At 43.7% G+C, this 16,432-nt stretch overlaps 1 protein-coding gene across 8 annotated transcripts in view; it reads left to right on the top strand.

The window, feature by feature from the left end:
* Positions 1-16,432, top strand: part of LOC110488572 (protein FAM13B) — a 77,647-nt gene that overhangs the window by 15,857 nt on the left and 45,358 nt on the right. For 4 of the 8 annotated variants that reach the window (XM_021560839.3, XM_090198168.1, XM_021560838.3 and 1 more), the window contains exons 2-6: positions 998-1,159; positions 1,857-2,037; positions 4,583-4,795; positions 5,015-5,192; positions 5,812-5,953. In XM_021560839.3, coding sequence (XP_021416514.3) covers positions 1,887-2,037; positions 4,583-4,795; positions 5,015-5,192; positions 5,812-5,953 — 684 coding nt within the window. In that variant the 5' untranslated portion in view covers positions 998-1,159; positions 1,857-1,886. Of the gene's footprint in view, positions 1-997; positions 1,160-1,793; positions 2,038-4,582; positions 4,796-5,014; positions 5,193-5,811; positions 5,954-16,432 lie in introns of all 8 variants that reach the window. The other 4 variants (XM_090198167.1, XM_090198169.1, XM_090198166.1 and 1 more) reach the window with 1 other exon arrangement.

The following is a 16,432-nucleotide window of genomic DNA, read 5'->3' as shown; positions in this document are numbered from 1 at the left end:
GCCTTCCCAGAAGAGTGGAGGCTGTTGTAGCATCAAAAGGGGAACCAACTCCATATTAATGCCATGATTTTGGAATGAGATGTTTGAGCAGGTGTCCACATACTTTTGGTTATGTAGTGTATGTCTTCTGCATAGGGACAAGAAAGCCACGACCAAACAAGTTTTGATCCGTCGTGGAAATAAGTGCTGAAAAACAAATTGGCTCTCTAACTTAAAAAGATAGGCAATAAGGCTTTGAATTACTTGAGTTTTGGTACAGCCAACTAGTGCAAAAATAATATTGCGATATTGTCAAATAATATCCAGAGGGTAACTGTATAGATCCCCGCCCCATCACTACTATTGTATATCTGATGGAAATATTGGTGTTTTTCCAAATGATGAACTACATTTCATTTGAACTAGGCTACGTGCAGTAATAATAAGCATGTATTTTTTACATTTACCCCTTTTTCTCCCCAATTTTCATGGTATCCAATTGGTAGTTAGTCTTGTCTCATCGCTGGAACTCCTGTTACATCCTCCGAAACACGACCCAACTAAGCCACACTGCTTCTTGACACAATTTTCTTCTTAACCCGGATGCCGGCCACACAACATGTCGGAGGAAGCACTGCACACCTGGCAACTGTGTCAATGTGCATGCGCCCGGCCCACCACTGGAGTCGCTAGAGAGCGATGGGAGAAGGACACCCCTTGCCGGCCAAACTCTCCCTTACCCCGGACGACGCTGGGCCAATTGTGCGCCGCCCCATGGGTCTCCCGGTCGCGGCCGGTTGCGATAGAGCCTGGACTCGAACCAGAATCTCTAGTGGCACAGCTAGCAACTGCAATGCAGTGCCTTAGACCACTGCGCCACTCGTTAGTTCCTATAATAAGCATGTTTTGCTGTTTTTAATGTGGATCAGCTCTTGGCAATTAAGTGGTCATTGTGGCCTTGTGGTTTCAGAGCCTAAGCAACTTCTTTCCAACACTTTTGTTCCTTTCTCCCCTGCAGCTTAGCTACTGAAGTCCTGATCAGGATTCGCGGTCTGTCAATGAGGAACTACAGGCTCATCTTTTGCCATAGCCTGAAGCAGCCATAGATGACCATTTGATTCACTGCTAGTGAGTGGTGCTGAAGATAAGGTGAACTACTGGGTGTTTTAAGTGCTAAACGGTGAGTACAGCAACATAAACAACACACAGGTCAAATTGCAGCCTAAAAATCTAATCCATTTCCATTTCTGTACATTTAACATTGATGTAATATGCTGGTCCTGAACATGTTTACTATAACAAATGGCAAGCCATTTGGAGTGTGAATCATTCCAACACAACCGACAACACACTCCTGTGATTTTTAAATCTGCAGTCAGTAATTGGTGTCTGGATGGATTGGTATTTGTTTTCACAGCCTAATATGCCCCTGGCTGACCTGTAGCAGAGCTGATCTTTAGAGAGGTCCGCTAGCCTGGTCAGTGTGTGTTTGTCTAATAGGGCACAGATCATTGAAGTCTGTCACTGAAATGGAGCGTAGCTAGTGCTCCAAGCCCAGGTACCTGCTCCTATTAGCAGGGTAAACATGCCTGTTCTGATGGCTGTCAGACACACTTGCAGTTGACTCTCACTATACTTACATAACCCTCTTGCTCCGAGCTAGCTGGGCCTGATAGCTGCACAGGCAGGGAGGGTCAGACAGGGCCCGATTAGATTTAGTCAGATTTCATCTGTATAATGCTGGGACCTGCCCCACCGTCTGCCTTGTGTGTGTGTGTGTGTGTGTTTGTTTTGTATATGTATATCGGATGAAGAGCACAGCCTGTGACAGTGTATCTGTCTCTCCTCTGTGTGGTTTGGCTCTGGCGGGTGTCCAGACCTTCGAAAACAGCTCGGCTGTGGAAGCGATGAGGAAGAGCCTCTCACCTTCCCCCAGCGACTCCCTGACACCAGCCAGGGTTTTTGGGGTTCCCCTAGATGTGGTGCAGCAGAGCGGCCAGCCAGGCCAGGAGGTCCCCCTACTGGTCAGGCACATCGTAGAGTACATCGAGGAGCATGGTGAGTGGCACACACGCACTGCATTTCTAACTGCAGAGGTATTCCTTAGATAACAAACGGAAGGCCTTGTCTAATAACTTATTTAGAGTTGTGCCTATCTACTGAGTGCGACACAGGAGAGCTGCATGAATGGGACCTAAAAAATACACACGCGCACTCTCTCTCTGGCAAATGATTCATCTCTTTGAGCATCACATTTACCTTAGTATCTTTTTACGTGCTCAGTAAATCCCATTACTCTTCCACTGTGTCTTGCTTTATATAGTTGTGGCTTGTTTTGACAGCTCCTCCAGGTACTTTAGAGAGAGATTACCTTTTACCTGTCATAATTTCAGTTTCCTGTATGAAACCCCACTGGAGATGCTTCTACTTGTTCTACATCAAAGCAGAGATTATTTATAGATATAGATGTATAGAGAGAGATTAAATGATTGTGTGCATTTTTATCATTTGTAAAAATCTGTTCATGTTCTATGTAGCCTAGCCCACGGGGGTGCAAACCACGGCCCATGGACGTAAAAAATTATGTATAACGTTTTTGTACTCCAGGCCACAATGGAATATCTGAAACTAGATAGGAAGTATGTAGTAACGGACCTATATTTTTAATTAACTGCTCATTTTCTGGGTTGCAACTTGATTTTGACTGACAAATGAGTCTGTGTGAATTTAGAATTCCCAACGTGGCCATTGAGACAGTTTTCCCACCCAGTCTAAGCCACTGCATCTCAGTGCTAGAGGCGTCACTACAGACCCTGGTTCGATTCCAGGCTGTATCACAACCGGACGTGATTGGGAGTCCCATAGGGCAGCGCACAACTGGCCCGGCGTCGTTAGGGTTTGGCCGGGGTAGGCCGTCATTGTAAGAATTAGTTCTTGCCTAGTTTAAATAAAATTAAAAAGTCGAACAAGTGAGCGTGGCTTAAGACGAGCAGAAAAGAACAGTTGCAGTCAACCAAGACTACTTGTTGAATCACGATAAACCAAATATGTTGTTTGGAGAGATCCTCTCTTTGATACGCTGAACTCTAAACGCACTGCGATCAAAAAGATGTGCTTCCTCCATTGCGTAACATTTTAGACTCCTTTCTACTGAAAGTTTTGGTGCAGGGGGAAAAAGAGCTAGTCAATCCTACACTGGCATAAGCTGCAACTCCAGAGGCATAAACATCTATTTAGTTCTTATTTCAATGACAGGGATTTTCACTTCCTCCTTCGTTTCAACTTGATTCATTTCCAGGTATATCTCCAGTCAACTGAATGTGACATCAAGCAGACATTGAATGGTTATGTAATACACTACACCCCCCCCCCAAACACACCACCTTTCATTCCCCTGCTGCCGTATTAATGATAATTGTGCAGTCCAGAAGTTAATCAGGCATTGAAAATACTTTGATCTGTCTGTTTGCACTCAGAACGGGATGCCATAATTGTGACTTAATGAGACCTCTGTAAGCTGCAGCAGGGGCCCAGGCCAGCGAGCTGCTGCTGTAGCCCCAGTGGGGTTAGGGTGGGCATGGAGGGAAGGGGGGGTGGGGGTCCATGGCACATACCAGGGTGTTCTGCCTTACAGCTACCGCCCACCCACTGTTTTCCTTAATCAGGCAGCTCACTTTGAACAAATCCTAGTTGCAGATCTGAAACCAGAGTTGCGGAATGACATGATGGTGTACTCTTCTTCCTGGTTGGGAGACTTCCTTGTGTATATGTGTATAGTATCACCCCCCTCCCACTTGCACGACCAACCAACGCACATTGAATGGGATAGATGTGGTAAAGAAGTCAATGGAATGCAGACCAGATTGGCGCACATTCAACAAATCTGATCTAACACAGTGGATATTCCTCATCTGTCATGATTTATGTATTGTAACAGGCCCACAATATGTTTACTTGTATATCCTATTTGGATATTTGGCTGTTTTAACTGCACAACATTTAGAAGTTGTCCCTTTTCAGGTTTAGAAGTGACCGCTAAATGCAAACTCACATTCGTATAAGCTGGTTAGTATAGCTAGCATACAGAAATGGGTGGTGGTAGTCAGTTGTTAGCATGTGTTGGGGTTGACATCCATGCAAGCATTATGTTCTGATTTGACCTCAACCTAGTGTGAAATAAACAATAGCCTAAATGTAGGCTAATTTTGCTGAGGGGCAATAAGACTTTTCCCCCATGACCCTCCCCCCCACGCGTTTCCATGGCAATTCCATTTTTGGTTGCGTTTACCAAATCTATTGTGGGTAAAATAACATTCCTTCCTCCCTTACATGTAATATGCCCTGTGATTGAGCTGTTAGTACAACTGCACAAATTATAGTACAACTGAACAAATTTGAGAAATTAGGCCTTCAACTTGATCAGTTTAATGTACTAAAATCAGTGTGGAATCTGTTTGAGAAATTAATGTAGCCATTCTACTCAAAGTGAAAGCTGTACTCACAGTCCTCATGGATATGCTCACAGAGAGGAGTCATTCATATATAACTGTTTAGCAGACAGCAAGTGATTGACTGCTGTCCTCTTTGTCTCTGTTGCTCTCAGGGCGTCTGGATTTGGAGGGGCTGTTCCTAGTCAATGGTAACGCGGAGCGGGTGGAGTGGCTGCGGCAGCGCTATGACTCTGGGGAGGAGGTGGACCTGGAGAAGGAGGCTGACCTGGCCTCTGCCGTCAGCCTGCTGCGTCTCTTCCTGCAGGAGCTCCCAGAGCCCATCATCCCTGCAGGCATGCAGTCCCACATCCTGCAGCTCTACCAAGGTAAGCTCATCTTAGTCATCCTCATTTTCATCATTATTATTCTCCTCCTCTTCATCCTCCTCCTCGGTTTCTGTTTTGTCTGACCTGTACCCCCTATACAGGCGCTACACATAATTCCTTCTCATCTTTTTCCATTTTCTCTCTCTCTCATCTGACTCTCTTACTACTTTCTTTCCCTTGGCACCATCTATCTCCAATCCCCTGTTGTGTGTTGTCCAGACTACAGCAGCGAGGAAGAGCTCGCCCGCAACATGAAGTACTTCCTCCAGCAGCTGCCTCAGGTTAACTACAGCCTGCTGCGCTTCCTGTGCCGCTTCCTGTCCAGCGTAGCCTCGCTCCAGGAGGAAAGCTGGAGCGTCGGCGCCCTCGCCGCGGTATTCGGACCAGACATCTTCCAGTAAGGCCAACAACACTGCACCTCGCCTATCCATACACCCATACCTCCACAGGCCTTTAGTACTTGGCGTTCACTTTTGTTTTACGTGTACATACCTGCATAATGGCAATCTCACGTTGCTGGAATTCTCACAGGAGATGGTGCTGTATAAGTGCTTATAGAACAGAAATTATATTTGGTAACATGTTCATTTATATCATGAAATGTATAACACCCTGGTGATCAAGCTTAGACATGTATGCAGCCACGTGAGGGGTTGCTTTGCGTAATAATAGTAAGAGAATCTTCTAGATGAGTGTCTGTGGCCAATGCTCTGAAAACAGCCGTGTTATGTTGACTTAAGGGAGAGAACAGCTGTTCTGTCAATGCCAGAGTCTAATTATTGAATATGAATTTTTTATCTTTGTGTACTTACTAGCACCAGTTCTTAGTCATCTGATATGTAGTCAGATTACTCAGACTAAAGTTAAACTTAAATATGCAATGAGTGACTTTATTGTAAGGTGGGATGGTAGTGATAAAGCTGATCTAAGGTCGTTTCTTGTCTGTATATTGTAGTTCCGACACGGATGTGTGTTTATGATAACAGCTGATCTGAGGTCATATCTTCTAACCTTAGTTTAGACACGGACGTGGAGGATCTGAAGGAGCAGGAGTCAGTTAGCCGCATTCTGGCGGAGCTGCTGGAGAATCAGGAGGAGTTCTTTGACTCGGAGGATGATGACGTTTCCACCACCGACTACAGCTCCATCAATGAACAGGTAAGGACACTCCTATTCTCCCCTCTAGAGATGTTCTATTCTGGGCCATTGTCTTGCGTCAGCATGTTGATTCTGCCTGCGCTTATCTATCTCGTATTTCGCAAACAGTATTGGGATAGATCAGAAGTAGTTTGGCCACAACGTGTTGTCATAACATTTAAAAAATATTACCTAGGTTACATCATCTGCCGAACCCAATTTCTGCCTCTAAACAGTCTGAATTAATCTAAGCTAAAACAATAACTGTCAATGTTTTTTTTTTGTTTTTTTTTTTGTGAAGAAATCTTAGTCGTGCCATTTTATATCTAGCAAAGGAGTTTTGTACTTCAACAAGCAGTATTTCTCAAGATTTTCAATGTGCTTGAAAGCTAGTATAAACTTGCTAGCTCAGCCAGTCACATTTCATATAAAACAAATGGGATGCTGCTAACCAACCAGCTACATTGTGCTGCACACACAATGCTTTGTGCTTCCACCAAAGGCTATCTAGCTAGGTACTGTATTAGCCTCCCAAATCAGTTGCTGCTGCACTCTGCTGACCCAACATTACGATGTAGCCGAGAAACAGGCTGCTGATCTACGAAACTGATTTTTGCTAACATTCAATCCCTCTTTTGGGGCAGCATTTCTACAGTAGGGTTGAATTGCGGGAAACCGATGATTGAGATTTCCACTCCCTTTTCCCGGGATAAATAACTGCTTGAAACCAGTAAATAATAATACATTATATGAACAGCATGGCGTAAAATGGAACTGTTAAATTATATGCAATGTCTAAATCTGGCTTCTCTACTGCCTCTGCATGATGAATCAACGCTCAGGGTGGGGACAGACCACCCATCTCAGTATGGCGCGCAGTTCACAGTGCATGTAGACCTACTGTATCTCGTGGTAACTTTCTTTTCTTGTGACCTGGAGGCATGAATTTGCTGCAGCCTTGTCTATGCTACAGTACTATAAAGACAGAATTTGCATCTAATTTACCCATCTCCATCTGGCTTTCGGGGATCACCTTATTTTTTTAATTGTAAGGATTATTTTATTACATTTCAGCTGCAGGTTAAAAAAAACAACCTTTTCACTCCAATATCAATGCTTTAAATCAGTGATAATCCTGTTCTAGATTAATATATAGCCCCATATATAGATGTCCTAGCCTACCTCTTTCAGGTAATTCATTTCAATGCAGTGTTAGCCTTATATGTAGCTAATGATGGGTTATGCATAATAAGCTTCTAACTTATAGCCTCTGTGTCTTGTGCAATATGCGCGCACCTGTGCTCCGCTGGCCTCTCCCCTTAAAAAGCACTCCTTAGCTCTTGGAGTCCCATGCAGGAAAAGCTAGACTAGAATAGTTTGCTGGACATTATTTGTTTTAGCATTTCTCATACCAGTAGACTATTTGAAGAGGGACGCAAGCTCTTGTTTACTAAATGTTATATACAGCAGCCAATAGAACTTACAGGTAGTTTGAAAGAAGAGCGAACGCGCGATGGTGGTAGGCTATAGCAGTTATTTATTCAGACTTCAATCTTCGTGAAGAGAAGTGAAAGCCTTCTGAATCTAGTCCTGCATTATTCAAGGATGTCATTAGAATGATGAAAATAAAGGCAACAAAACTTATTTCATTTACCTGTTGAAAGCGAGGAAGGAATGAAGCAACAATCGTGAGAGAGGAGGTAGGCTAATAACATTAAGGGAAATATTCTGAAAGTTATACAGTACCAGTCAAATTTGGACACGCCTACTCATTTAAGGGTTTAATTTATTTTTACCGTTTTCTACATTGTAGAATTTAATAGTGAAGACATCAAATCTATGAAATAACACATGGAATCATGTAGTAACCAAAAGTGTTAAACAAATAAAATATACAGTTGAAGTCGGAAGTTGACATACACTTAGGTTGGAGTCATTACTCCAAAATTATAGTTTTGGCAAGTCTGTTAGAACATCTACTTTGCATGACACAAGTAATTTTTCCAACAATTGTTTACAGACCAGATTATTTCACTTATAATTCACTGTATCACAATTGGATTGGGTCATAAGTTTACATACACTAAGTTGAAACAGCTTGGAAAATTCCAGAAAATGATGTCCTGGCTTTAGAAGCTTCTGATAGGCTAATTGACATAATTTGAGTCAATTGGAGGTGTACCTGTGGATGTATTTCAAGGCCTACCTTCAAACTTGGCGCCTCTTTGCTTGACATCATGGGAAAATCAAAATAAATCAGCTTAGACCTCAGAAAAATTATTGTGGACCTCCACAAGTCTGGTTCATCCTTGGGAGCAATTTCCAAACGCCTGAAGATGCCACGTTCATCTGTACAAACAATGGTACGCAAGTATAAACACCATGGGACCACGCAGCTGTCATACCACTCAGGAAGGAGACGCGTTCTGTCTCCTAGAGATGAACGCACTTTGGTGCGAAAGTGCAAATCAATCTGAAAACAACAGCAAAGGACCGTGTCAAGATGCTGGAGGAAATGAGTACAAAAGTATCTATATCCACAGTAAAACGAGTCCTGTATCGACATAACCTGAAAGGCAGCTCAGCAAGGAAGAAGCCACTGCTCTAAAACCGCCATAAAAAAGCCAGACTACGGTTTGCTACTGCACATGGGGACAAAGATCGTACATTTTTGGAGAAATGCCCTGTGGTCTGATGAAACAAAAATGGAACTGTTTGGCCGTAATGACATCGTTATGTTTGGAGGAAAAAGGGGGATGCTTGCAATCTGACGAACACCATCCCAACCGTGAAGCACGGGGGTAGCAGCATCATGTTGGGGGGGGGGGGGGGGGTGCATTGCTGCAGGAGGGACTGGTGCACTTCACAAAATAGATGGCATCATGAGGTAGGAAAATTATGGATGTATTGAAACATCTCAAGACATCAGTCAGGAAGTTAAAGCTTGGTCACATGGGTCTTCCAAATGGACAATGACCCCAAGCATACTTCCAAAGTTGTGGCAAAATAGCTTAAGGACAACAAAGTCAAGGTATTGGAATGGCCATCACAAAGCCCTGACCTCAATCCCATAGAAGATTTGTGGGCAGAACTGAAAAAGCGTGTGCGAGCAAGGAGGCCTACAAACCTGACTCAGTTACACCAGCTCTGTCAGGAGGAATGGGCCAACATTCACCCAACTTATTGTGGGAAGCTTGTGGAAGGCTACCAAATACGTTTGACCCAAGTTAAACAATACAAAGGCAATGCTACCAAATACTAATTGAGTGCAAACTTCTGACCCACTGGAAATGTGATGAAATAAATAAAAGCTGAAATAAATAATGCACTCTACTATTATTCTGACATGTCACATTCTTAAAATAAAGTGGTGATCATAACTGACCTAAGACAGGGAATTTTTACTAGGATTAAATGTCAGAAATTGTGAAACACCTTAGCCAAATACATTTAAAATCAGTATGTAAACTTCCGACTTCAACTGTGTTTTAGATTCTTCAAAGTAGCCACCCTTTGTCTTGACAGCTTTGCACACTATTGGCATTCTCTCAACCAGCTTCACTTGGAATGCTTTTCCAACGGTCTTGAAGGATTTCCCACATATGCTGAGCACTTGGCTGTTTTTACTTTACTCTGTGGTCCAACTCATCCCAAACCATGTCAATTGGGTTGAGGTCGGGTGATTGTGGAGGCCAGGTCATCTGATACAGCACTCCTTCACTCTCCTCCTTGGTCAAATAGCCCTTACACAGCCTGGAGATGTTGGGTCATTGTCCTGTTGAAATACAAATTGTCCAACCCGTGCAAACCAGATGGGATGGCGTATCGCTGCAGAATGTGTTAGCCATGATGGTTAAGTGTACCTTGAATTCTAAATAAATCACAACGGTGTCACCAGCAAAGCACCATCACAACACCACCTCCATGCTTCATGGTGGGAACCACACATGCAGAGATCATCCGTTCATCCGGTCTCACAAATTTGACTCGTCAGACCAAAGGTCAGATTTCCACCGGTCTAATGTCCATTGCTTGTGTTTCTTGGCCCAGCCAAGCCCCTTCTTATTGGTGTTCTTTTAGTAGTGGTTTCTTTGCAGAAATCTGACCATGAAGGCCCAATTCAGGCAGTCTCCTCTGAGCAGTTGATGTCTGTTACTTTTACTCTGAAGCATTTATTTTGACCTTAGCTCTGCTGCAGAGGATAACTCTGGGTCTTCCTTTTCTGTATTGGCCCTCATGAGAGCCAGTTTCATCATAGCGCTCGATGGTTTTTGCGACTGCACTTGAAGAAACTTACAAAGTTCTTAAAATGTTCCGGATTGATTGACCTTGATGGACTGATCTTTTACCTTGTCAGCCCCTACCTTGTCACACAACAACTGATTGGCTCAAACGCATTTAGAAGGAAAGAAATTCCACAAATTCCAGATGATTACCTTGTTAAGCTGGTTGAGGGAATTCCAAGAGTGTCATCAAGGTAAAGGGTGGCTATTTTGAAGAATTTCATATATGAAATACATTTTGATTCAATTCTTTTTTTTTACTACATGAATCTTTATTTTATTTCACAGTTTAATGTCTTCACTATTATTCTACAATGTAGAACATAGTAAAGATAAAGGAATGAGTAAGTGTGTCCAGAGTCTTAACTGGTGCTATATATGCGTCAGCCTTCTAACTATACAAAAATATATTTCAAAATCAAATTCATTTGATACTTGTAACTGCAACAGAATCGCATGTTTTCTCCCTGCTTTATCATGGTTTGAATAATGTGTGTAATTCTGGTCCATATAATACAGTACAGTTATATAGTTCACACTCAAAATTATTTGTCTACTGGAGCTAGTTTCATTTATTTACCCAAGAGAGCAGAGCATTTGAAGTATTCAGACCCCTTCCCTTTTTCCACAATTTGTTACATTACAGCCTCATTCTAAAATGTATACATTTTTCCCTCATCAATCTACACACAATACCCCATAATGACAAAGTTAAAATGTTTGTAGACATTTTTGTGTGTGTGTGTGTATGTAATGTATATAATGGTCCCACAGTTGACTGTGCAAGCCATGAGATCGAAGGAATTTTCCGAGACAGGATTGTGTCGGCACAGATCTAAGGAAGGGTACCAAAACATTTCTGTAGCATTAAATTTCTCCCAAGAACACAGTGGCCACCATCATTCTTAAATGGAAGAAGTTTGGAACCACCAAGACTTCCTAGACCTGGCTGCCCCGCCACACTGAGCATTCGGGGGTGAAGGGCCTTGGTCAGGGAGCTGACCAAGAACCCGATGGTCACTCTGACATACTCCCATCGCCACAGAGGAACTCTGGAGCTATCATCCAGAAGGACCACGCTCTACAGCACTCCACCAATCAGGCCTTTTTGTTAGTGGCCTGGCACCACTAACAAACTCTCAGCCTGAGAAACAAGATTCTCTGGTCTGATGAAACCAAGATTGAACTATTTGGCCAGAATTTCGAGTGTCACGTCTGGAAGAAACCTGGCACCATCCCTATGGTGAAGCATTGTGGTGGCAGCATCATACTGTCGGGTGTTTTTCAGCGGCAGGCACTGGGAGACTAGTCAGGATCGAGGGAAAGATGAACTGAGCAAAGTACAGAGAGATCTTTGATAAAAACCTGCTCCAGAGCGCTGAGGACCTCAGACAGGGGCGACGGTTTACCTTCCAACAGGACAACGACCCTAACCACACAGCCAAGACAACTCGAGTGGATCAGGACAAGTCTGAGTGGCCCAGCCAGAGCCTTCTTGTGATAAATTTTTTTTTGTTATAAATTAGCAAACATTTTCAAACCTGTTCTTGCTTTGTCATTATGGGGTATTGTGTGTAGATTGAGGGGGAAAATTATGTAATACTATTTAGAATAAGGCTGTAACTTAACAAAATGTGGAAAGGGGTCTGAATACTCTCCAAATGCACTGTAAAACCTCACTCACCCTGCTGCATGGGTTAAAGGCTGAATGCTTGGAGGTAGGGAGCCTGTACGTCAAGGTATAATGGTCTTTGGTTGTTATTACCTAACATAATAATTAACTCCATTCCGCCATGCATGTGTTGATTGAAAATATGTTCATTTGAATTTCCGTAATGAGGAAGTAGAGTTTTAACATTATTCCAGCCACTCTGGTACTGCCATGGAAAAAAATTGAGATTAAGTAATGGAGATTATGGAATTACTGCAGTGTTGTTTATTCAAAGCAGTCAAATGTTGGGGATAGTTTTTCCGCCCCAAGCCAAAGACAACTTTTGAGAGAATAGAGAAAGTAAAGAGGCTTTGGGGTGGAGTTGAAGTTCCCTTTATTGTCTGCATGCCTTTTTTATAATAGCCTTCTACTCCCATGGAGATGCCAAGATGTGTGTCGGTAGCAAGTGTTCAGTCATGGTCCTGAGCCTGAGAAATGGCTTCTGAATTACATCTGCCTGCCTTTATGAAGTAGCAATGGTTGCTCCAGAAGTTCTCAACATTTTGTGGTAAATTGGGTGTATATGAGCTCCTCTCAGCCATGGCTCCCCGACACACACATACACACACACACACACACACAGCAGTCTTCAGATCAGCGTTAGGCAGATGTGCTGCTGCACCCTCTCAAATCTGGACCTAATTCTCAATTGCGGCCGCATATTTGCGTTCCAGAGGCAGTCACTCTTACACAGGAAACTGACTGATAAGCCACATTCCTTCCATATGACTCTTCTCCCTCTGTTTTGTGACCAAATAGTTCAGGGAAATGCTGTTCAGGAATGGCTTTCTGTTCTGTATGAAGAAATAATGTGTAACCGCTGTGTTTACATAACCATGGTGACGTAGCTGTGGAACCGACACCTGCGGCCATCTCCGGGGACGTCTGGGTTTCCCAACGGACCTCAAGGAGTGTTAGCCTGGAGAGTCAGTCTTAAGTCACTCACACCGCACAGTCAGGCAGCCAGCAGTGCCTATTCCATCCTGCCTGACCAGAGACCATAGGGAGTGGGGGAAGTGCTTCCTTGCCTTCAGTTTCACTGCATTTAATCAGGAGTAGTAGTAGCCTTGAGGCAAGGTTGGGCTAGTCATAACTGCGAGGGACTGAGCTGTGTTTCTAGGAAAGGTCATCCTGTTGCACAGTGACACTCATCTGAATAAGGCAGGGTCCTCCTATTCTGAGGAAGCTCTGCAGGGTCGATGAGGTTCAGTGTTGTACTGCTGTGGAGTAGGATAGGAAGTGATGAAGGTAGGCAGCTAATTGGAGAAGGAAACAGCAACCCAGTTGGAGTTGAGCCAGGGTAGCGGAGGAGCACTTGACAGCTCACAAGGGTCCCTGGTAATTAATCCAGGCATAAATCTCAGGTTCCCTACCAGCTTCTCTCCTCAGCTTCTCCCTACTCTGCTGCTGGAGTGGCTGGTTGTGATGGGGACATTGCCGTTACCCATCGTCTCCCTCCAGGCCTGTTCTACATAAGATACCTTTCTCTGGCCCATTCTGATGAAGCTGCTCTACTTTAGCCTGGGATAGGGCTTTTTTTATTTTATTTTTTTTACAGGCAAGGCATATGGCACCTGTGGGTGCCCTATAAAGTCAGCGCTGCAGACGGAATCACGGAATCCAGAAATTAAAACTTAGTAGGAATTCAACTAAATGTATTGAATTCATTAGAAAGATCATGAATTTGCCCAAGTTAATCATAAGACCTCAACAAAATGATTAGTATTTTCCTGCAACTTTCTGAAACGGCACAGAAATGCACCACTTTGTGTAGCCTTTTAGCGATGATGCTATTCATAACCTTCTAGTATAGTGGGAAATACTTTTCCAAAAGCCTTCTCAATTAAATATTAACTACAAAGTAGCCTATGCCTGGCAGAATGAAATTATCATTTGCAACACAATTGGCCACTGAATTGATGCAAACACTGCAATCACATGAGCGCTAAAGAAACATCGCTAACCAAACAACGGTCTCATGCTGGTGTGCACTTGCATTAAAGGGTAGCTGCAACCAAAAATCGAATTGTCTTTATTTTTCCCAGACCTCAGTGGTCTGATGTGGTTTAATCATTGTTGTGGACTTAGAATATCCACATTTTGTTTTTTCTATAAAATAAAGTTTTGTTTTTTTTAGAGAGCGAAGCTTTAAAAAAATGTAAACCTGGAAAAATGTAACTGAGAAAACCGCATACCCGCTCTTGCAAGAGTGAAACCGAAGGCAGGGGAATTTGAGTGAATATTATGCTCTCCTCTATTCAATTGTATATTAGAAAATAAAATATAAGGCTCGACCTCCAATCAATCAACCGATATCACAAAGTGCTATACAGAAACCCAGCCTAAAACCCCAAATGGTAAGCAATGCAGATGTAGAAGCATGATAGCTAGGAAAAAACTCGCTAGAAAGGCAGAAACCTAGAGAAGAACCAGGCTCTGAGGGGTGGCCAGTCCTCTTCTGGCTGTGCCGGGTGTAGATTATAACAGTACATGGCCAAGATGTTCAAACGTTCATAGATGACCAGCAGGGTCAAATAATAATCACAGTGGTTGTAAGAGGGTGCAACAGGTCAGCACCTCATGAGGAAATGTCAGTTGGCTTTTCATATCTGAGCATTCAGAGTTGAGGTGCGGTAGAGAGTAGCACGTCCGGTGAACAGTTCAGGGTTCCATAGCTGCAGGCAGAACAGTTGAAACTGGACAGCAGCACGACCAGGTGGACTGGGGACGGCAAGGAGTCACCACGCCAGGTAGTCTTGAGGCATGGTCCTAGGGCTCAGGTCCTCAGAGAGAAGAGAAAGAGAGAATTAGAGGGAGTGTACTTAAATTCACACAGGATAAGACAGGAGAAACACTCTAGATATAAGACTGACCCTAGCCCCCGACACAAACTATTGCAGCATAATTACTGGCGGCTGAGACAGGAGGGGTTGGGAGACACTGTGGCCCTGTCCGAATATACCCCCGGACAGGGCCAACCAGGCAGGATATAAACTCCCCCACACAATTTGCCAAAGCACAGCCCTCACACCACTAGAGGGATATCTTCAACCACCAACCTACTACCCTGAGACAAGGCCGAGAATAGCCCACGAAGATCTCCCCCACAGCACGAACCCGAGGAGGGGCGCCAACCCGGGCAGGAAGATCACGTCAGAGACTCAACCCACTCAAGTATACGCACCCGTCCAAGGGACGGCATGGAAGAGCCCCAGTAACCCAGTGACTCAGCCGCCATAATAGGGTTAGAGGCAGAGAATCCCAGTGGAGAGGGGAACCGGCCAGGCAAGGGTGGTTCGTCGCTCCAGTGCCTTTCCATTCACCTTCACACCCCTTGGCCAGACTACACTCAATCATAGGACCTACTGAAGAGATTAGTCTTCAATAAAGACTTAGAGGTTGAGACAAGGCCTGCGTCTTGTGACCGTAGCGTACGTGTAGGTATGTATGGCAGGACGAAATCAGTAAGATAGATAGGAGCAAGCCCATGCAATGCTTTGTAGGTCAGCAGTAAAACCTTGAAATCAGCCCTAGCCTTACAGAAAGCCAGTGTAGAGAGGCTAGCACTGGAGTAATATTTGTTGGTTCTAGTCAAGATTCTAGCAGCCGTTTTTAGCACTAACTGAAGTTCATTTAGTGCTCTAACCGGGTAGCTGGAAAGTAGAGCATTGCAGTAGTCTAAACAAAATAAAACAATGAATGCACAAGGTGCAATTTCAAAATTGGGTCGTGCATCATCAGTTCCTCTTGTCATGTTAGTCATTGCATACCTTTAAGCTATTTATATCTTGTCAAAAATGTCCAGATCAACTAGCCCATGTCAACTAACTTTTTTGTATATTTTTTGCCCATAGATATTGTTGTAATTTATTTGTCACTCAAATATCACATGAATACACATTAGACATGGAAAAATGTATAGAAGTGCAAGACAATTAGCTTTAAAACTGCAAAAACTTTGAACCCCATGACAAAATGTGTAGAATTACAGGAAATTAGCATTACACCTGCAAAATTCTCTCCACCACCAAGAGGGGTGTGAACAGTTTGTCATGAACAGTGCCATAGAAATAGACGTGAGGGGCCCCCGAGTGGAAAAAGTTTGGGAGCCCCTGCGCTAGCCCTAGCCAAGGTTATGCCCTTTTGTTCCTCCCCTTGCTGTCTCTACCCACTGGTCCTTAGCGAGCGGGCAGACTTGCTCGGGCTGAGTGGCTAACACAGAGCCCTCTTTCTGAAACATTTCATCCTTTAGCCAACCTCAGCGGGGACAGAAGAAATGGTGTGCATCCGGTTTTCAGGGGAAATGGAAAGAGCCTGTGATACGACTTTCGCTTTTGGGCGGTAACAAGGTGACACTCCATCTCAACTTCACATTTTACTGGGTTAGTTGAACAGTGCAGAAGAGAACCTCCCCCGACAGTTTTTTTTTGTGTTTTTTTTCTCTCTCTCTCTTTGTACCTGAATGCCAAAACATTCAAGAAAGAAATGTGCTCAGTGTTTACCTAT

This window comes from Oncorhynchus mykiss, chromosome 14, assembly GCF_057628025.1.
Source record: "Oncorhynchus mykiss isolate SJ-2025 chromosome 14, ASM5762802v1, whole genome shotgun sequence".
NCBI lineage: Eukaryota > Metazoa > Chordata > Actinopteri > Salmoniformes > Salmonidae > Oncorhynchus > Oncorhynchus mykiss.
Note: the sequence above shows the minus strand (reverse complement) of the source record. Positions and strands in the feature narration are given on the sequence as shown.